Source organism: Caenorhabditis briggsae, assembly GCF_000004555.2.
Source record: "Caenorhabditis briggsae complete genome, chrII, whole genome shotgun sequence".
Lineage (NCBI taxonomy): Eukaryota > Metazoa > Nematoda > Chromadorea > Rhabditida > Rhabditidae > Caenorhabditis > Caenorhabditis briggsae.
The window spans coordinates 8842123-8863846 of record NC_013486.2 but is presented as its reverse complement, the minus strand read 5'-3'; the positions used below and the strand labels follow the sequence as shown (position 1 = coordinate 8863846).

The following is a 21724-nucleotide window of genomic DNA, read 5'->3' as shown; positions in this document are numbered from 1 at the left end:
CCGCCCACTTTCCCCGGTTTTTTCCCCCGATTTTTTCCCCCGGAATTTGCGGGGTCTCAATTGTTTAAATTATTTGATTTTTTAGATTAAATACAATTTCGATTTCCTGATGGATGTTAAAAGAAATATAGAAACCCAACATATTTGGAAAGTAAACACTTTGAATCGTTAGATTAGGCTTGAATGTTCCCATAAAAAAGAGACTACACAACAACCGAAAAGTGCAGCGATTGAAGAACGGAAACTGATGACCGTTTGTATATAAATAGTCAATAGTCATATAAATAGTCAATAGTTCAATCTGACTCAAGAATTTTGTAGGAAACTCTGCCGATCGTTTTCTTTTCGTTTTTCGACCGCTTCCGTAAACTGTTTTTCTGTGGTCTCGATAAAATAAGAGTCGGAAAGAAACAGCAGTAGTAATAAATAGTATTCAAAGTTTCGGTGTGGACGAGAAATTTGTCTGAAATGACATTACTAAAAATATTCATGCTTCAAACATCAATATTTAAAACTAATTATGAGAGAATTCGAATAATTATGAAACGAACTTTATTGGCATGTGATCATTAAATGAAATTTTAAATAAAAGAGAAGAAGTGCCAAGAAGGAGTTGATGCGGTGTAGCGGAGAAAAACTTCTAGAGATGGAATCCATTCGATTTTGGAACAGTACTTACTCAAAATCTAGATTGTGTGCACTTACGTTCAACTTGATTAGAAGTAGCAGAAACATTTTCCGGTTTGAATGTGCAAAATACCATGTAAAATCCTGAACCGAAACGATGGATAGTTTCTCGCGGTGACTTCGTCAAGTGAGAAGAAGTGGAATCCGACGAAACAACTGCCCCACGGTTTTTCGCAATTTGGGAAAACCAGTATAGCTCATTGTCTTCTTCATACTTTAAAATCATATCGATGCTCAACGATTTCTGAAAGCATATTGATACACACACAAACTATGCAATAGGAAGAATGGGCTTCTCACCGAGTTATCTTTAGGACTGAATCCAACCACGAATGCTTTTCATTCCTCTTCATCGAAGTTTTTGAAAACGATTTCCAGCTCATCCAAAGTAAAAACAGCTACCGACCACAATGTTGCAAAAATGACATTCGGAGGTATCGACGAAAACTGGCCTTTTCCGGTAACTCGAAAAGGTTAGAGATGTGAACATCAACACTGTGTTGGTCACTGTATAACAATGTGTTGGTCACTGTTTAACGGAATCGGTAAACTCCGACATCCAACAAAGATCGGCTTCCACAGGATAACGAAGGCAGTTTCCATCTTTGAGAGCCGATGCGTCCAGAGTTCGGTCAAAAAGATTGACAAACATTTCGCCAGGCTTCGTTGAGATTACTTTGAAGATGTTGCTATTGAAATTCACTAGATTCTGATCTTCAGATGGAAGCGACTCGAATTCCACACTTCCACGACTGGAAACATACTCCACAAGAAGTTTCATTGGGTTTTGTGGGATGATTGAACGACGAGGACCAGAAGGAAAACTAACTGATCGCATCGGCTGTACAGAAAGGGCTTCATCTGGAAAAATGTAATAGACAAGGCATTCTACATGCAAACCTTTAGTGCCTTTTTCTTGGCAGACTGAAGTGAGCCCGCAGTTTTTCATCAGAGATATTTCATTTTTAGGTTTGACACAAAAAAAGAAAATACTTACTATCATCTGATGGGAACTGATCCAGGTCATGGACGAATCCAGTAACAAAGCTTCTTGCGAGAACGGAATCGCCGGGTTCGAACGGGACACCCTCATTCTCTCTGGTAATCGGTTTCTAACCAGTTTCGGGTAATTTTCCAACCAGATTCGGGAACGCGCATTTTCCAACCAGATTCGAGTAAAATTCCAACCAGGTTCGGAAAGTTTTTATTTTCCGACCATATCCGGTGATTTTCTGACCAGATCCGACCGAGAAAGCTAATTTCCCAACCTGATTCGGACAATTTTCTAACCAGATCTAGCCATTTCTGCTCCGCAATTTTCCCGAATCTGGTTGGAAACCGATTTTGGAGGGGAGTTACCGGAAAGTTTCGCCTTTACCTTCTGATAGGCCCGGGACCTTGCAAGAAAAGTACGGTTGGTCTCAGCAATGAAATCTTCGTAGCTGTGGTTTTGACCCTCATTGGGGTTGTAGTTGTCGTCGTTGATATTGTAATTCAGCCGAGCCATTCCTCTCATGGTTCTATTTAATGGCCTCTTGTGAGTTTCCTCTGTTTCCAGACTCGCTTTTTTCGCTCTGCTCCAGTTTCGTTGGCTGGAATGAGCGCTGGTGGTCTGGTCAATCTCACATACAATGCTACTTGTTCTTTTGGCATTTTTCTCTCCTGAAAATAATTCTGTATACAGAATTTTTCAAAATTAAAATTTGAAAGAAGAAATTCCATTTTCCCAGCACAAAAACGGCTAAAAACTAGCGATAATTGACAGAAATATTTCGGCCAGAACAAAAAAAAACTACAAATTCCGAAAAATCTTCATAGGTAGAATGGTGACCTGATAATCTGAAAGCACAAAAGGAATGCATTTCCTGTAGTGGAAAGCAATTACAGAAAGAACATTTTTGTTCCTAAATAATATTTTTAGTAAATATAGCCGAAAAACATTCTGAAAATTTGAAAAATAAGAACTCATTATACAAAATCATTCATGTTTTCAACGCAATCAATCATTAATACAATACAGTTCATAAATAGGCATGAGAACGTTTCAGACAACTCGGAATTTTTAGGGAAATCGGGAAAAAACATGAAAACCGAGTTGTAAGAGTGGAAGAAGAACACAGCGAGAGAGAAACGACGGGTTTGGAGATTTTCAGAAGGAAAAAAGAACAGAAAATGGTATTTAATAGACAAAGACTCCGGTGAGATTTCAACAAGAAATTGGATTTGGATCTAAAGGGGGAACGATTGCATTGGCGAGTTTAAGGGGCGCTGATTTCAATAGATTCACCGAAGAATGACATTCTGGAAAAATGCTGAAAATGCTGGTTGGAAGGGATCGAAAAACCGGGTGGTGGAAATCGAGTGGCGTTTGAAACGCTTACATAAGAAAAAAGAGAGGCAGGAAATTAGGTGGAAACAATAGTTGAAAAAGAAAGGATCACCGGAGTGTGAGGGGAAAACAAAACCGCTTAGCGGTCATTTTGGAGAGGAAATTTTAAAAATATATAAATCGAAAAAGAAAGGCGCTGGCAATGTATCTTGTGTGTGGGGAAAAACTTGGAAAATTCGGTGCTAGAATAAAGCCAAATCAATAAATTCTATAATAGAAAACAAGGACAAAGAATGCACATAGAGCACAAAAGTTTCAGAAGCTCTTGAGAACTCACTGAAATATAGTTGCCGAATGAAGAATTGTACTAGAGAAAGAGAAAGAGAGAACAATTGAGGGAGACATAGAAAACGGATGAAAAATGAAAATTGGAGGATCTTATTCCGGTTGGAACCGGTTGGGCTTGGCCCCAAAAATGAATAATTTGTTTTCAAGGGATACAAAGTTAGGAAAAGGAAAAAAAAGAAGAATAAAAGAATACAAGTTAGTTTAATAGGAATGATTTTTCATGTTGTTTATTAATGATTGCGGATTGAATACACCTCCTTGACTTGAAGATGAGGCGGCTGACGATGATGACGTGGATGAAGGCGTCGATGAGACAACGGCTGATCCAGTGGCGGTGACGACGGCTGTCGCGGAGGAGGTGGACGAGTTGCCGTTGTAGCGTTGAATATTCTCCAGTGGAGTGATCATATTGAATCTGAAAAATTAAGTTGTTAAAAGAAAATCAGGAGAGAAGTTCAATACCCTGGAGCCCTCTCTCCATTCTTCGTGCTCGTTGGATATTCTGACAAGTATCGATTGTTCCGAATATTGAATAACTGACTGAATGCACTGTTCTGGAATGCTGGATTGTATGGTGCTCCCTGCGATCCGATCATCGTATTGGCAGCAAACTGGTCTGTAAGAGAACCTATTACCAGATTAGCACTGTTGAACAAGTCACGTGGTACTCACTAATATTGAAGCTCGAAGCATCGTGAGCAGCGTCTCCCATTCCTTGCATCGGGTTCCATGCCAGAAGCGATGGATCAAATGGATCAGCTGGCACAACTTCGTTTCTGAAAAAAAAATTCAAAAACTGATAATCAACTGATTTTTGAACAAACCCAAAATTATTGGCCTTGGACCTATCTGCGTGTTTTGTCATGTGCTTCTGTAGATATGTCTGCTGGGTGTAGGATTTTCCGCAGAATGGGCAAATGTGAATCTTAAGACGCTTAATACATGATTAGATTGAGACATTTTGGACGGACACACGAGTTGACTTACCTTTAGATGCTTGGATTCCTTGTGTTTCGGAATGTGATCCAAGAGACTTTGTTCGTCGGTAAAGCATTTATAACAACTGTTGCATTTGAATGGTTTGTCAGATTGATGACATCGGGAGTGAGATTGAAGATTGCTCAGCTGAGAAAATGCCTTGTCGCATCCTGTGAACTTGCACTGAAAAATGACAAGGAGTTAAAAAAGTCATGACGGATGATGTCCAAATTTGAAATAGGAAAAGTTCAGAATTAAAAAAGAAACTCACTTTATACGGTTTCTCTCCCGTGTGCGTCCGAATGTGTTGTTGAAGATGTGAGAGCTGTGTGAACTTCTTTCCACAATAATTGCATGGCCCAAACGGTTTGATTCCCAAATGGATTCGCATGTGTTGGGAGAGGTAGGACGAGTTTGCGAAAGCCTGTAACGTTTCAGGCTTTGCAGTCTTAGAAATCTTTGAATTTTATTTTCTCAGATTATCAGGGGCTTTTGGATTTTTTGGATTCTCAGAATCCTAGGAATTTCAGAATCTCAGAATCTTCAAATCCCAGAATCTTTGAATCACAGATTGTTAGAATCTCAAAATCTCAGAATCTCAGAATCTCAGAATCTCAGAATCTCAGAATCTCAGAATCTCAGAATTTCAGAATCTCAGAATATCAGAATCTTATAGTTAGAATTTCAAAATCTGAATCCCAGAACTTTAAAATTGTACGATCTCAGAATCGCAGCTTTTTAAAATTTTAGAATCTCAGAATCTCAGAATCTCAGAATCTCAGAATCTCAGAATCTCAGAATCTCAGAATCTCAGAATTTCAGAATCTCAGAATATCAGAATCTTATAGTTAGAATTTCAAAATCTGAACCCCAGAACTTTAAAATTGTACGATCTCAGAATCGCAGCTTTTTAAAATTTTAGAATCTCAGAATCTCAGAATCTCAGAATCTCAGAATCTCAGAATCTCAGAATCTCAGAATCTCAGAATCTCAGAATCTCAGAATCTCAGAATCTCAGAATCTTATAGTTAGAATTTCAAAATCTGAATCCCAGAACTTTAAAATTGTACGATCTCAGAATCGCAGCTTTTTTAAATTTTAGAATCTCAGAATCTCAGAATCTCAGAATCTCAGAATCTCAAAATCTCAGAATCTCAGAATCTCAGAATCTCAGAATCTCAGAATCTCAGAGTCTCAGAATCTCAGAATCTCAGAATCTCAGAATCTCATAATCTCAGAATCTCAGAATCTCAGAATCTCAGAATTTCAGAATCTCAGAATCTCAGAATCTCAGAATCTCAGAATCTCAGAATCTCAGAATCTCAGAATCTCAGAATCTCAGAATTTCAGAATCTCAGAATCTCAGAATCTCAGAATCTCAGAATCTCAGAATCTCAGAATTTCAGAATCTCAGAATTTTAAAATCTTAATCTTAGAACCTAAAAATCCGAAACTTTCAATTGTCTTGATTTCGACTCACCTTAACGCACTGCGTGCACTTGTAGGGTTTCGCTTCTCGCATCTGCATCTGTTGCTGAAGCACCCCCACGTCCGGCTTTTGTTCGAACTGCAAAAAAATGTTTTTAGAATTATAGTTTAGGAAAATCTGGAGAGATCTAGGACCTTTTTGAACATTTTACAAGTGTTGATCGAAGTTTAGGTTTAGATTTCAGTTCAACTCGATCAAAATTCACTCGGCATGTTTTGATCGGAACAGAAAAACGAGGGGGAGAGCGAAGGTATTTAAGAGACGAGAGAGATTTAAGATCGAATTTCTGTAGAGAGACACTAAGAGAGAAAAAGAGACAGAAAGAGCTCTCCCATTGTGTGTGCTCAAAAAAGCAAATATATTGGGAAGAAATGGGTGTACTTATAACAAGGAACACTTTCTTTTCTCCCTTTTTAATCATCTGGATCCTCGACAAAAAAGGGCATGGATTCAGCTGGAGAGGGGAAATTTAGAATCCACGCGGATCTCCGATGATCCAAAGAAAAAGTTTTCGGTGGCCTTTAAGAGGAGTGGAGAAGAGTCGATTAGACATGAAAAACGGTTTTGATTTATTTTTCGGTTTTTTCTTCTTTCATTTTTTTTGTCTCCGAGGGAAAGTGTGATTTATTGAAGAAATATGGGAAAACTAGAGGATGGGACTTGTGGATGAATTACTGTTTTACTTTTTCGAGTTATTTCGGTTTATTCTGTTGAGAGAGGATTTAGAGGAGGAAGAAAGTTTCATCGGGATACTGTATATCATGGGAAGGACAAATTATGCCGGAGGAAATATTATATTTTGCTAGGCTATAATTTTATTTTTCCAATTAATTTCAAAGAGTTAACTAATTTTATTGGGAATCAAGGAAGATTCTTACAATTAGAAGATCTTTGCAATATAATAATAATAATCTCATGTTTTTCGATTTATCAATGATAAATTGCTATCAGCTACCATTTTTTATGTCAATAATTTATAAGCATTTTAATCCAGAAGTACGGATATTTTTAGTTTTTATAGATGGTTCGGAACATTAGGATTCTTAAGCAGGTAAGTTTTCAGACTGAAATTGAAAATTTTGATCAGAAGATTTCAAAATTGCAAATACCGGTAAACCTGTAATAGAAAGGCTCCTAACTTCCAACTTTGAGCACAATTCTCTCAATTCCTATGCAAGATATAAGAAATGTGTTAACTAATTAACTACTGGTGATATTATGCTTAACCATTTATCAGTTGACAAATTTTCTATATTTTAACAGGAACCGAGAAAAATCGGCTCAAGTTCAAAAGTAGACTATTAGAGGTTTTACTGTAATTTCAAATTTATCAAAATTCGTGTTTCAAAATTATCTAGAGAGGAAAATAACGAAGCTTGAAAAACTAATGACAAATCTGACAAAAGCAAAGAAAAGCACTTGAAACTTTTGGTCTTGGACCGGCTCTCAAATACAATTTCGAAAATTCAAAAAAAAAAAAAACAATTAGGAAAATTTCGAACTCCGAAAATATGATTCGGATATCCATTTCTGACCAACTCGAAACATTTTTTCCCGCCACCGTATTTATTGTCCTTTTTCTCCCGACGACTTTTGGCCAAACAACAATTCGCAACATGTGTTGTGTCCTGTCGAGACATTCGTAAAAACGGACGGACGTCTCAATTTCAAACGAGAGTATGTGTGTGACTTGCGGCCGAGGACCGAGCATACAGTATCTTTTTTCAAATTTCGAGAATTTGGACTAGGATGTAGTTGGGATCAAAAATTTGCAGGAATGGGACAAAGGGTTTACATTAGGAATATAGAAAAGACAGGAAATTTACAAAAAACCATACTTCCACAATAGGCCACCCTGCGCACTTTAAGCTGAATTATCTCGGTTCCTATAAGATATATCAAAATTTTGTGAACTAATCAAAATTTTGTGATAACATGATAAACATTTTATTAGTTGACAAATTTCTGATATCTTGCATAGGGACCGAGATAATTGGACTAAAAGTTCAGGTATATGATGAGCTTCTGTTAGCCAATTTATCTCGGTTCCTATAAAACATATCGAAAAGTGAAAGTCAACTAACAAAATGTTTATCATAATATTAAAAATATTTTGTTAGTTGATTAATATTTGATATCTCTCACAGGAACCGAGATAAACGGGCTCCAAGTTGAAAGTTACAGAGAGTGAGCGTTCTATTAGAGTGTTTACTTTATTTTGAAACCTTACGAAAACTGACAACTATTAATATAAGGTTCTTCAATTTTCCTAATTTTTAAAGCAAAATTTTGGCATTTTTTATCTGCCAAGTTAAAATCGCATTCGCAAAAGAAAAGAAAAAAAACAGATTGTCTAGCTCCATAGCAATTTTTCAGAAAACAAAAGAAACATAGTCTATAAAATATCAGACTGTTTTTGTTCGAGCCAAAGCAACACCCATCCGTTTTTTTCTCTGATTTCTTTATGAAAGTGCATCACAGTGCAAACTCTGTTTCTCTAACCAGCTCCAACTTAAAATACTGTTATTCTCAGCCCTCGCAATAGATCGATATTTCCATATACAAACAGCCATTTTTTTGCAATCCTAGAAAATTGGAGAGAGAGAGAGAGAGTGTATGAGGCGAAGAGACGCTGAGACAGAAAGAGACTGCCCGGAGTTCGGAGTCTCTGTTAGTTTTATTCGGTTTCACTCGGTGCGTCCCAGTGCGAGAGACTGTTCATTTTTTTGTTGAGGGTTTGCAATTTTCAAAAGTTGCGAAAATTTTTGATCCGGAATTTCTTAGAACTTTCTGGTCCTGAATCTCAAAACTTCAAAGCCTAGAATTCCAAAATTTTAGAATCTTAAAAAAACATTCCAATTAACATATCGGTTGTATAAAAAACTTACGTTCTCTGGGACAAAAACAACAAAAAAAACTGTCCAACAAAAAATTTCCCGTTTGTAACCTCAATGATCTAACTTTTTTTTCAAAAGTGCCCTCTCAATAAAAAAGATGGGCGGAGCTTATTGCAAAACTCTTTCTTATTCATAGAGACCGACGTATCCACAGATAAAAAAAGCAGGAGATACCGATCGAATTACACAAAAAAACGGTAGAGACTCTTCTTCCCCGATTGGAATGAGAATCGAACATTTCAAGGCGAACTCTCAGTGTCTTTTTCTTTTCTAGAGGACATACATTAGTTAGTAGTTGGAAAGAGAAGAAGAGCGTGTGTCTCGGGAGGATTACTGTAGTTTTGTTTCTTCGTGTAAAAGTAGAAAAGATGATGGCGAGGGAAAAATGGAAATGGAAATGGACATGCTTAGAAAAAAGTTAGGTGGTCTCAGGTGTGGAGACCAGTGAGAAGAAGAGGAAGACACTTTGAAACTCCTCAAGAAATTTTAGGAAAAAAACATTAGATCAAAAACGGTAGATTTGAGATGGAATTGAGAGAAAATGAACGGGGGTTACGGTAGGATTGACCTAGAGCTCATAAAGATTCGGTCGATAAAAGGAAAATGAAAGATGTTATTTCTTTTCGAAGCCAAAGTTTTGGGAATGGCTCGAAATTTTGGTGTTCTATTCCGAAGATGCCGAATTTTGAAAAAAATTCAAACAGCGCCGTATTTGCTCTAAATGTAAAATATCTCGGTTTGTTCAAAATATATAAAAACCTGTCAACTGATAAATGTTTATCATAATGTCACCAACATCTTACCAATTGACACATTTTCGATATCTCTCATAGAAATTGAGATAGTTGAGCTCAAATTGTACGCATAGAGTCTCTCACAATCAGAAAGAATACGGTAAATTGTAATATTCACCGACAAATTATTTTTAGAGGAATATTGAAAACGTTATGTGATAAAAAATGAAATTTATGGGAACCGCTCAAAAGTTGGAAAAAAAGTCCAGCCTCCGAAAAAGTTTCAGATCCTATCCTTGTCAGAACGGACCGTATAAACAAAAAAACGCTGGAAATTTCAGACCGCCTGAAACAAAATATCTTTTTTCTCGGAAAAAAACGAACGTTTCTTCCTTTTTTCAATAGAGAAAAACGAAGAATAGGAGGAGGAAAAGAGTCACAAAAAGTGGAACGGTTGTTGACTTTTTGGGGTGTCATCTCGCACTCTTCATCACAGAAAAAAGAGTTTGTGTGCACTTTTTTAGGCGGGGAGAAGAAGAAGCTTTTCAATATAAATACTGTGTTTTAGTTTCATTGATTGTTGATGTTTTGATGACCATTCGGACAAATGTTGCAAGTTTGCTCCATTGATAATTTTATAGGATTTTAGTTCTCAATGGAGTGCGTTTGCAATACAAGATCTGATGAAATAATAAATAGGAGAGGGTAGATAATTTGATAAGAAAGCAAACCACCCATAAAAATGATGGGTAATTAGGCAACGGAGATTTATTGATTCATCAGGACTTACAAAAGTGGTAATTAGAAATTGCTCAATAATTGTTTTTTTTTTGAAAAACAATTAGCTGTAATAAAAAACAGGAAGACTTTAAAACAGTTTAAGATTGGTTGAAACTTTGGAAGAATTTTAGAAAAAACGAACATGTATTCTAGAAAACTCCGATAAAAGGTCGAATACGTTATTGAAAATGTATCTTTAATTTCATAGAGTGAAAAAAAACGAAGTTGCCAAAATGCGAATTCAAAAGAGAAGATTTGAAATTTCATTTTCCTGATTATCTCATTATGTGTTGCCATTTTAATAGAAGAAAGCTCATGTCCAGAATCCAAAAATTCCAAAAAAACCTCATGAATAAGAATAATCCCATCTTTCTAAAAAGGTTCTATAAAAAAGTGTCACTCCCAAAAAACCCTGGGGTTGTAAAAAGAAAAACGTAATCTCAAAGGGAGGCATCTCTAGGTAAGAAAAAGCCAAAAAAAGTGTCTTTCTCTGTGTTTCCTCAAATACTCTTGACCAATCGGCCAGCCTGTTTCTACAGTAATCCTCCTGGACGGGCCGCCCGTTTTTCTGTTCTATCCTCCGGTCTATTGCACACACCGGTTTGGCTGGGCTAGGCTTCGACGGAATTGGAAAAGGAGTGGAACACATTTTCAAGGAGAGAGAGAGAGAGAGACATTTTCAGGATTACTGTGGAGAAAAATGGAAACATTTGAGATGAAGAAAATGGAGAAGAACATTGGAACTGGTTGGAAATCCCTAACTTGGAATGATGGGTTTTGGGCTTTATGCGTTTTTCAGATGATGTGGAAAATTCGATTTCTACAGTAAGCCTAGTTACAGTGACACTCACCATGTCTTGCTTCATATCTGTTACAGAACGTCCCAAAAGCTCATGAATAAAATTCTGATTTTCAGAATTTTCCATTGGATCTTATCAGAAAGATACTAAAAAACAACAGAAATAGTAGTAGCGAGGAATACGGTTTTCTGAAGCGTATTTTTTTCAGGTTTTTCTTTCCTCTAATACCCGGTCGTCGTTAAAAACCGAAAAAACGTCAGGTTATGAGGCATTCGAGATTCTCTTGGGGTCGTCGATGCAAGAAAAATTTTTTACTCGGTTTTTTAGAGAAGGTTCAAATGGTTAAAGAACTGGTTTGATATAATAAAAGTCGCTGGTAGAAAACTGAGAATTTGTAGATTCATACGCTGGTCTAAACCGTTTTGCTACTCTAAATGTTCCTAATAACGACCTTAATAAAGCAGAAGCCACTTGAAAAGTTGAAAACCACATGATCTTTAGGATGGAAAATATTGACAAAGATATGTTAAGCTTGGAGAATGTGAGTGTTTATGTCAGCATGTTTTCATTATAGCTCATGGTCTAGAAAGAGGGAAATTCAAATTGGTGATCCTTTTCAAATCCAAAACTTCACCTAATTTTCAGAATCTACAGTTACAGTACGTCAGAATCTACCGAAGTTCGAAATAATAATTAGAAATTCAAATTTCGTAATTTTGATTAGGGTTTTCATTTGGGGAGCGATTCACCCACCCGCACCCGCCCGGGGGCCCCCGCGATTATTTACGCGAAGAAAATACTATCTTTTTCGCTGTTTTTTGGTCGGGTGGCTCTTTTTTCCACCCGCCCAAATGGAAACCCTAATTTTGATAAATGTGAAATTGGTACAATAACCCAAACAGTGTTCCTGGGATATACGGTAAACACTCTGATAGACGGCAACCCAACATGTGAATTTTGAGTCAATTTATCTCGGTTACTGTAAAAGGTATCAAAAAGTAGTCAACTAACAAAAATCTTGTCACAATTCAAAAACATTTTGACGGGTTGGATGGCCTTCTTGGAGTGTTACATTTTGACGGGTTGGATGGCCTTCTTGGACGGTACTCTAGAAAGAGTTTAGTCAGAGGCTGAGCAATAATACTAAGATTACAGTACATCAAATTCTAGATATCCGGTAGATCTGCTACAGTGTTGATCAGAACTACCATATTCTCTCTAATGGAACGCCACTATTTTACTTGTATTGCGAGCAAAATTTATCTCGGTTTTTTTACAAGACCAGCAAGCTGGTGCGACTTCGGCGCGATTCAATTTAGTTTTTCACTGGTTCGTGGCTCCGCTACTCAATTATTCTTAAAGGGTCACGTAAATTTATATTTAATTTTCAAGTTTTTCAAAAGTTGACAGACTGGCACGAGGACGGACAGACGCCTCTAGCGTTTTATATATAAGGAAGATATAAACGATTCGTCAACTGATAAAACGTTTCATAATATCAATGTTTTATTTTTTTCAGCTCACAGATTTCTGATATAGCTTATAGGAGAAAAGATAATTAAGCTCAAAGGTTAAGTATATAGGTTACTAACAAAAAAGTGACGTTTTAATTAGTCATGATCTACAGTAATCTTACTAATAGACCATTTTAGTAACTCGTCTCTTCAGTATCTAGAATACTAATCGCTGATATTCCATAACTTATCATAGCTAACATTGCTATAACTTTAAACTTCTTACCTGGTTTTTTCACCATCCTAGATTTTTTGTGGATGTTTCTTTCACACCACACAGCAGGCCGTCTATTCTTCTCGACTGACCGAACAGTCAGTAGTTTTTTTTCAAATCGTTGTGGGTCATCACCCCCAGGACATCTTCACTTTTTTCCTCAAGTTTTTATGCCCTCGCTCGTTTTTTTGTCCTCAAATTAGGTCATTCTTCCCCACTTTTTTCTCATGTCTGATCCGTGTTCTTCGTTCCGTCGAACAGATTTCTCCATTCTAAAAAAACTTCTGTCCATCCCCATCCCTCCCTGCACTTTCTCTCAGTTTTCCTGTGTCGTCGTCAACGCCGTCTACATGTTCCCTCTACGTTTTTCGAAACGCTCGTTCGCCGTTCAAGGTCGCCCAAATACATCTAGTCAGTGATGAAAAAATAGCTGCTTTTGGGGAGGAAAAGGAGGCGCAGCCAAATTGCTGAATGACCTAAAAAGGAGCGAAAAGTGCGTGTTTCTTATTTCTTCTTTTATTATTTTTTTTTCACGTCGTCTGCAGAGAAGCGCAAAAAATGTCTGCGGAATGAGTAAAGTGTGGAATAGGTACACGATGAGAGAGCGTTAAGTTTATTTTGGGGGGGGGGGGGGGTGAACTTTTATTCAGACAGTTTCTTTGAGACACTGTGGCACAAAACTCTGAGCAAAAACAGCTACCGGTGGAATCAAGTTCGTACTTAAAATTCAAATTTCGGTAAAAATAGTGGATAGAAGAGCAATCCAACTATCATCTTTGAGCCAATTTTTTGAGTTTCATGTAGAAGATATAAAAAATTGGAAAACTGACAAAACATGCATTAAAATATTTAAAAAATATATTGTCAATTGAACATTTTTTATACCTCATACAGGAATCGAAATAAATTTTGTGAAAGTCAGGAAACCGAAAAAATTTTTTAGAACTAAAGTTTTCTGAAATCCTAGACATGATAGTTTTTGAAAAGCTGATTTCCTTGGGAGCTAACCTCTTTTGATCTTAGAATCTCTACATTCGCGAGACAAGCTGAAGACTGAAAGGTGAGCAAAGCTTGTAAAAAAGTTTTGAAGCAACAATTGTTGAGCATCTTCCCTAAAAACATTTGATTTGGATTATTAACATATTTGTTCTAATTTTATCGACTTCAGCTGAAAATCGACTAAAGCTGAAAGAAACTCATAACTTGTCAAAAACTTCAAATAAAGAAAAATTATTAAAGGATAACCGTTGTTCATAAATTCTTTATTGGTTTACAGTTTCCCTGACAAAAATTCAGATCCGATACGGCGTCTATAGAGAAAAAACTCATATTCGGAAGCTTTCCTAGAGTTCCCTAGATACCGTAAAATCCATAATAGGAAGTAGAAGGACACCCACACTGTCAAGTTCAAGCTCAATTATCTCAATTTCTATGCAAGATATAAAAAATGTAACTTACAATGAACTTCTGATGTTATGATATATTTATCGGTTGACAACTTTTTCATATTTTTGGCAGGAAAAAATGGCTTGAATGTAAAAGTGAGGAAGTCCTCTATTACAGGTTGTAAGATAATAGGATATTTCAAACACTGGAAAATGAGAATAAATACAAATAGATAGACAATTCCTTTCGCAACTATCAAAATTATCAAATCACAATGGCCGCTAATTTTGTTTTCAGAAAATGAGTATTTCAGAATACCCGTATCTTGATCTCAAACTCTTCAAAATCTTCAAAACACAAAACCTCGTGATAAGATCTTCAAAAGCTCACTCTCACTTTGGAAACTGTACGATAAAAAGCGGAAAGTTTTCGAAAAAAAGTGAGAAAGTGATTGAAATGTGAGTGACCTAGTGAATGTGCAACAACCCTTTCTCTTTTTGACTAAACAAAGGACCCGCTGCCCGGAATCCGCCCCTCAACTGTTTTTTATTGGAAGAGGAAAGTGACAAATGAGATTTGTTGGCCGGATGGAACACAATTGTTCTCTCCTGGTCACTTGTGGCTGGGAAAATGAAAATAATGATGATGGTGGAGAAGGAACAATGTGCTGGATGGATCTGTTACATGGTGCTGGGTGATGGATTGAACTTTCCAAATATTCAAATTTTAAAAAAAATGGGGACAGAAAGTTCGGCCATCGTAATCGAAATTCCGGCAACTGTTAGAACATCGAGTTGAAGCATAAAGATCCAGAAAATTTCAGAATCTAGATTTAATGATCTTGGAATTTTGAGTGTTTGAAATCCTCTGGTGAAAAATCAGATTATCTAGGAATTCTAGAATTAAACGTCCTAAAAACCGAGTCCCGAAAGACTAACTTAAGAATTGAATAATCCAGGAATTCGGAAGTTTTTGATTAGAGAACTTCGAGGCTCTACATTTTTAGACTCCAAGAGTATATATCCGAAGCTCAAGAATAAGAGAATCCGAGAATTCGAGTAACTCTACATGTTTGACCTTCTCAGGTTTTCAGATTTTGAGGTCCCTAACAAAAAGCTTTCTAAACTTTGAATAGTTCATAATTAGTAGTCTGGAGGACTCAGGATAAAGAGTCCCAAAATTAGAAAAAAACGGCTGAAAGTCCAATAAAACCTCAAAAAATGTTTCTAATTCCAGTTAATCCAAATAAATTCCTAGACTGTCGTTGAAAAAAAAGAGCTGGCGACTCGAAACCAAAACGTGGGGCGGGAGCGGGAATGGAGCACACACATACAAACATCTGCGTTTCTCACTCTCTTATTTTTTTCCTCTCCTCAAAACCATTTCGTGTTCCTTTTTCACTGGGTCAACAAAAAATTGCACTACGTCGGGCGCTGCCCCACAAAATTTGAAATGGATTGAGAGCACAGTTTTAGTTCTCTCCATATCTGGTATCCTGGTCATTCACTAATATACTGAAATTTCAGAAATGTTGCCAAACAAAAATTCGAGTTAATCTATGTACCCTTTTTGTTTCTTTTCTTGCTGACGCGCAGGGGTGATGGCTCTCGAGAAAAAACAACAGTCTCTGTTTCTATTTGTTTCCTTTCTATACCATTTTGCTCTTGCAAAAAAAACGGAAAAAATGGAGAAGAAGAAGAAGAAAAGAAAAATAGAGGTGGGGAAACTGAACAGACGGACAAGAGAGAAGAGCACACAGGGCTAAAGAAAACGACCGATTTTGCTCCACGGGCGGTTCGGTTTCTGCAAAAGGAGATGGAAAAATATCGGCAGATAGTGGACGAACGATCGAAAAGTGCACACCGAGACCATATGAGTCTCAAAAAAAGTCCCAAAAAAAGAAATTCGGATTTTGGCAGGATGGAGTTTAGGTTTTGCGGTGGTGAGTGAGCGGTGTTTGAGATTGATCAAGAATATTTTAATCTTTTTGAACTTGGTCAGGAAATAACGTTAAACAAAAAATGAAGGTTTAAGGTCATTAGCTGGAGCATCTCTACCCAATAGATGTTTAAAAAGTATCAAGTCAGTGACAGCAATATCTAAAAACTTTCGAAATGTTTTTTCTTTCCGAAAAAGGCATGTGTCGAGATTTCCTAGAAAAATATATAGAATACCAAACAATCTAATAGAAGGCCACCATACACTTTGAGGTATATTTCTGTAAGAGATATCAAAAGAAGACACTCAATGCTGTGCTTCTACGACCAAAATGCCTGAAGAAACTCAAATTTTAACAGATCGACAAAAAACGGAATTTACGGAATTTTTTCACTGTTTTTGCAGAATCTTACAATCTCTTGAACGTGCAATCTTCCAAATCACAAAATTACTAGCTATTCCAAAAAGAATCCAAAAGAAGTACAAAATTTTCGTTTAAAAAAACACCTCTCCTTTCCTCAACTGTTCCTCTTCACCCGTTTTTTGTGAACTCCCCCATGCATTCTAAATTTCTCTAAATTTCCTGACCCAATGCTTTTTTCTATTTTTATATAATTTCTTTCAAAATTTCCCTCCCAAAACTAACCTGTGGGTATCTTCCGAATTGCGAGAACATGTGATGTGGCAGCAGAGAGTTTGGGTGGAAGTTCAGAAGATCAGCTGAAATTTTTTTGATTAAGTTTTGGAAAGAAAATCTTCGGAATAACAAGAAACAGGGACATCTGGAAGATGGGGAACTTTACATCGTGGGTAGTTACATGAGGAAAAAGGAATGGGACGCTGAAATTTCGGAAATTACGGTCATAATCGAATCCGTCAAAGAAGAAGTCCGGATGGAAGTTCCTCGAATATTCTGGAGGCCAGTGTGATTCTAATATTCAAAATTTTACAAACTTCTAAGTTAACCTATATCGGATTTCGGCTCTTTATGACAAGGGGGGCCATGAGAAAAGGGGCCCAAGTCAAAAGGGGGGCCCAAGTAGAAAGATTAAGCCTGAGTTGATATTTACCGATTTTTTCAAGTTTTGTGACTGTTTTCAGTTTATGTCATTTTTCGCACATTTTTTGTTAATTTTTTTGTTACTAAGCCTGAAAAAATCTGAAACTAGCTGAATAACTTTGAATTACATAGTTAAAATGGAAAAATTGTGTTTTTCATGCAAAAAACCGGCCTAAACTGAAATGTTTCAAAGTGCTGAATTTTTGTGGAAACAAGGGCAAAGTACGGTACGAAATGTTCATAGAAACATCCGAAAAAATTGAAAATATTGCTAAATCTTAACTTAGTTCACATTTTTTCACTTGGGCCCCCCCCTTTTCTCATGGCCCCCTTTGTCATAAAGAGCCCGGATTTCTAATACTAGGGCGATCCATATCCGTCTTCTGGATCCTATTCTGGCATTTATTAAGATTTTCAACAAAAAAGCCATTTCTTCTCACCTTGATTAAAAGGCGGAAACGGGTTAGCTACCGAAGCACCATTAGCCGAGTCTGAGTGTTGAGCCGAGAGCGCCATGTTGAGATTTGTGATTGAGTGATGAGCTGGTGTGGATCCTGTGGATCCTGTGACATTGTCCGAATTGGCTCCATCCGTTGAGTCGGTTCCATCCGTAGAACGGCTTGAGGAGCGTACTGAAGTTTATTGAAAACTCAAAAACTATCCATTCACCAGCAACTTACGATTTGATCCCACTCCAAAATGAGTTGTAGATCCGGCGCCAGAGCCAGCAGTTCCACCGATTCCTGAGTCGACCGGCGAATTGAATGCCGAGTCGAGAACACTGGTTTGATCCATTGTATGGCTATTTGCAGTGTTCAGGTTCTCTTCTTCGGTGGGGATCTGAAAAATAGATTTTTTTGAGTTGAACTTAATCTTATTTTTGTTGCTCTAGATTTTAGATAGATGGATGCTACGATCATATCTGGATCTACAGTCCTACCTGATTCCAAAAATCTGGGTGCATCCAGTTGGGGTAGAAACCGTACATAGTTAATTTTCAATTGTCGAATGTAAGTTTTTAGAGAATAATTTTTTAGAATAAGTGTATTTAATGAAGTGGGTGGGGTAAAAAAGTGGGCAGATCTACCGTAATCCCAGGATTCAAAGTTCGAGAACTAGACAAATAAACCAGGCAGGTGGTCGATATGTTTTGACATTTATTCTATGTTGTTGCAATTTTGGTAGGGTGGGCCCCCACTCGGATTTCATAACATAAGACACCTGTCTCCAGGGAAAGTGTAAGGATATGGTAATTAATAAAAAGACAAGGATAGGGACTTTTTGTGGAAGTTTTTGAAATTTTCCTGAATTTCAAAAATGAAATTCCCAACCCAAAAAGGCAATGCTTCTAATAGAAGCTCAACCAAACCGTAAAAGTTGAGTTTTGAGAAATTTCAAATTACCGTAAAACCTGCAAAGAAGAGTCCCTAACTTTTAACTTTAAGCCATTTATCTCGTTTCCAGTAAAATATATCAAAAACTTGTCAACTGACAAAATATTTCTAACATCATGATAGACAATGTACCAGTTGATATATTTTTGATATCTCTCACAGGAACCGAGATAATTGAGCTCAAAGTGCACGCATATCGACTGGAGCATTTACGGAGAGCAGGATGGTCACCAAGAAGTTTTCGAAAGTTTCAGATGGACAAGCCTATCCGGATAAAATGGCTTACAGATCTTCAAACTCACAATTTCCTCTTTCAAACAACTTTCATTGAGAACCATCTCGATACAGAAAAAAGAGAATATGAACTAAAATTTCGATTCGATTCGAGTCCTTTTTTCGCTCACTTTCCCTTTTCTTATTTGGACACGTGCACACCACCTGCTAATGTTCAGAATTTCGAGACCTCAAATGAGTCTTGCGGTTTTTTCTTTCATTTGTCATAAAAGTGCACCCAGCTGGGGTTTGGAAAGGTTCAAGATGGTGCATTAGTTGAGGGGTACTAAAGGTACAGACGAAGTTTCTAGATCTTCAAACTCGTCGAAGCTCAAAAGTTCAATTTTTTGAAATCTAAACATTCAAAGCTTTGAAACTTCAGATTCTCAAAATTTCAAAGCCCTGAACCCTAGAGCCCAAAATTTCCATACTTTTTTTTAAAAACTTTACTATTTTCTTCCGAATCATTTCATCAACATCGATTCCTTTTTCCTCACCCCATCACTAGTTAGAGGTGATCGTAAAAACTCCATGTCAAGTTTTTTACGACTGGAGCACAGGGGAGAGAATTCTTTCTCCAAACACGATGATGCTACCGTACTAGTAGTTGTGTCAGTTTCTCAAAAAAGAAGAATGACTGATAAGAAAGTAGTCATAGACACTACTCTGACCCATAAAAAAGTTAATGTGTTCAATGAAAATTGAGGAGACGAAGAAGCTGGGTGATATGGAAAATATGGCTAGAAAAAAAGATGTTTCCAGACCCAGACTTACTGTTTCTGTGCTCCAGACGTCAGCAGTTCCCAATTACCCAAGTGATGAGGATGTTGTTCTAATTCCACGTGGAAATGTGAGTAGCAGATGAATTCGATCAGATCGAGAGTTTGTTCAAATGGGATTATTGAGGGTTCCAGTAGAAGGCGGCTCTTTTCAGAAAAGAGCAAAAATTGTGGAGTTGGACTCCAGAAGATATTATGGTTTCGCTTGGCGAAAAAGGTGTGGTTTGGAACCTGAAAAGTTGAAAGTTGGAGATGAAGAAGCAGAAAAAAGGAAGAAAAAGAAGAAAAATTTGGCAACCGTATCGCTGCTTTTTTCAATAGAAGGATGATGAGGGTGGTCGTGAAAGTGAAGATCGGGTTAGGTGGGCAGTGGAAAAGAAGAAGAAGAAGAAGAACACGTAAAAGAGGAAGAACGGTTAATCTGAAGAAGAAGATGAAGAGACGAAGAAGAAGTTTAGTGATGATGATGGAAAAAGGAGAAAATGGGGGTCAATTATTTATTGGGCACACTAATTTGTCTCAAAACAATTGTTGCGTTTTTTGGTTTAGGAAAGGGAGGACAGTTGCTCTCAAAATCGTAATATTTCGTTAGTTTCAAAGATCGGTTCGACATATGTCGTATTTCTAATAGAAGCCCACCCAGACCGTCAACTTTGACTTCAACTATCTCGATTCCTGTGAAAGATATCAGGAATCGGACAACTGGTAAAATTATTGTAATATTAAGATAGATAATTTATCATTTGGCTAAATTTCGATATTTTTGACATGAATCGTAGTAATTGAGCTTATAGTTGACGGTTTGGATGGGCTTCTCTTAGAGGAAATTCGGTAATTGGAAAAATAACAAGGTGGTAACTTTTTCAAGTAGATTATTATCAGGAGCATAAAACTGTAGCACAATTCTGTTAGTAAGGCATATAGTCTAAATTTGGAAATTTACAATATAAGTAATTGATAAAAAACTTCTTAATACCAAAAGAAAATGCGGAGAATTTGTGAAGATATGTAGAGATTTATGGAAGTAATTAATTGAAATTTAGAATAGAAAAGTGTTGTGAAACAATTCTAGATAGTTTTCCCAGAGCAGGACTAAATGATAGAATTTCAAAGTCCAGTAAGATCTCAGAATACAGTAAGACGATATTGAAAATATTATTTATGAATCCAGGGCTTTTGAAAACAATAAAACGAATTGATTTTGCTCAAAGTGTTGAAAAATTAGGTTCTCAGAACTCTCGATTCTACAAACCCAGCTTTACCTGATGTTTACCAGGCCACACAGTACGCTTACAGTCGTTTCCTACCCTCTCCTACAAAAAAACCAAATCGAGCACAAAAAACGAAAGCCTCCAAACAAACGCATGACATTTTTACCACCATCACCATCCGCGGAAACCTACTACTCTTCCCATTTTTCAGTCTGGTCTTGCCCTCCCATTTTTCCTTCTCTTCTCCTCCCTTCCCCAACTCATTATCGGGTTATTATCATTATCATTAAAAAGAGACAAAAGTTGACTGTGGGTTGTTAAATGATAACCGAATTTTTTTGTTGTTTAGGAACACAAAAAAAGCGAAACCAATTTTTTTAATCAAGAGAGAAAAATGTCGACCTAGTTAGACCGCAGGAGAAGTATCAAAAAAGAAAGTGGTGGAAAAAGACGAATCCGCGGATAAGAAGAAGAAGAGACAAAAAATGGGCGGAACAGTGCGGAAGAAACAGAAGAAGAAGCGAATGGAGACATGGATAAAAACTGCGGTTTGAGACGAAAAACGAGAAAAAGGAGTTGGTGGGGTATCGATGGGGGTATTCGGTTTTTTCTGTTATTAGTCTCTCCACTTGTGTCTATCACCCTTATCACCTGTAAGATTCATTATATCCAATTCCATGCATCCCGAAATTTTCGCTTTTTCTCGAGACAGGAGCGAAAGAAACATAGTGAAATTGTTGAACGATAAGAAAGAATGATTGTTCGATTCATTCATTTTTCTAATTGATTTTTTGGTTATGTGGATCTATTTTGGCAAAATAATTGAAAAATTAGTGCTTCTGGAATTTTCAGACATTTTTAGCCCCAAGTAAGTAATTTAAAAGAACAAGAACGGAGGTTCAAAAGGAAGGAT

General features: G+C 36.9%; 1 protein-coding gene across 1 annotated transcript; it reads right to left on the bottom strand.

Annotated features, from left to right (window-relative positions):
* Positions 1–3565: 3565 nt before the first annotated feature.
* Cbr-lin-29 lies at positions 3566–18886 on the bottom strand (the record flags this gene model as incomplete). The annotated part of the gene is made up of 12 exons (XM_045242443.1): positions 3566–3779; positions 3827–3992; positions 4037–4289; positions 4352–4525; positions 4614–4766; positions 5823–5909; positions 6022–6157; positions 14664–14761; positions 16741–16814; positions 17595–17786; positions 17835–18027; positions 18851–18886. 12 exons carry the CDS (start codon positions 18884–18886, stop codon positions 3566–3568), a joined length of 1776 nt encoding a protein of 591 aa, XP_045092216.1.
* Positions 18887–21724: the final 2838 nt, after the last annotated feature.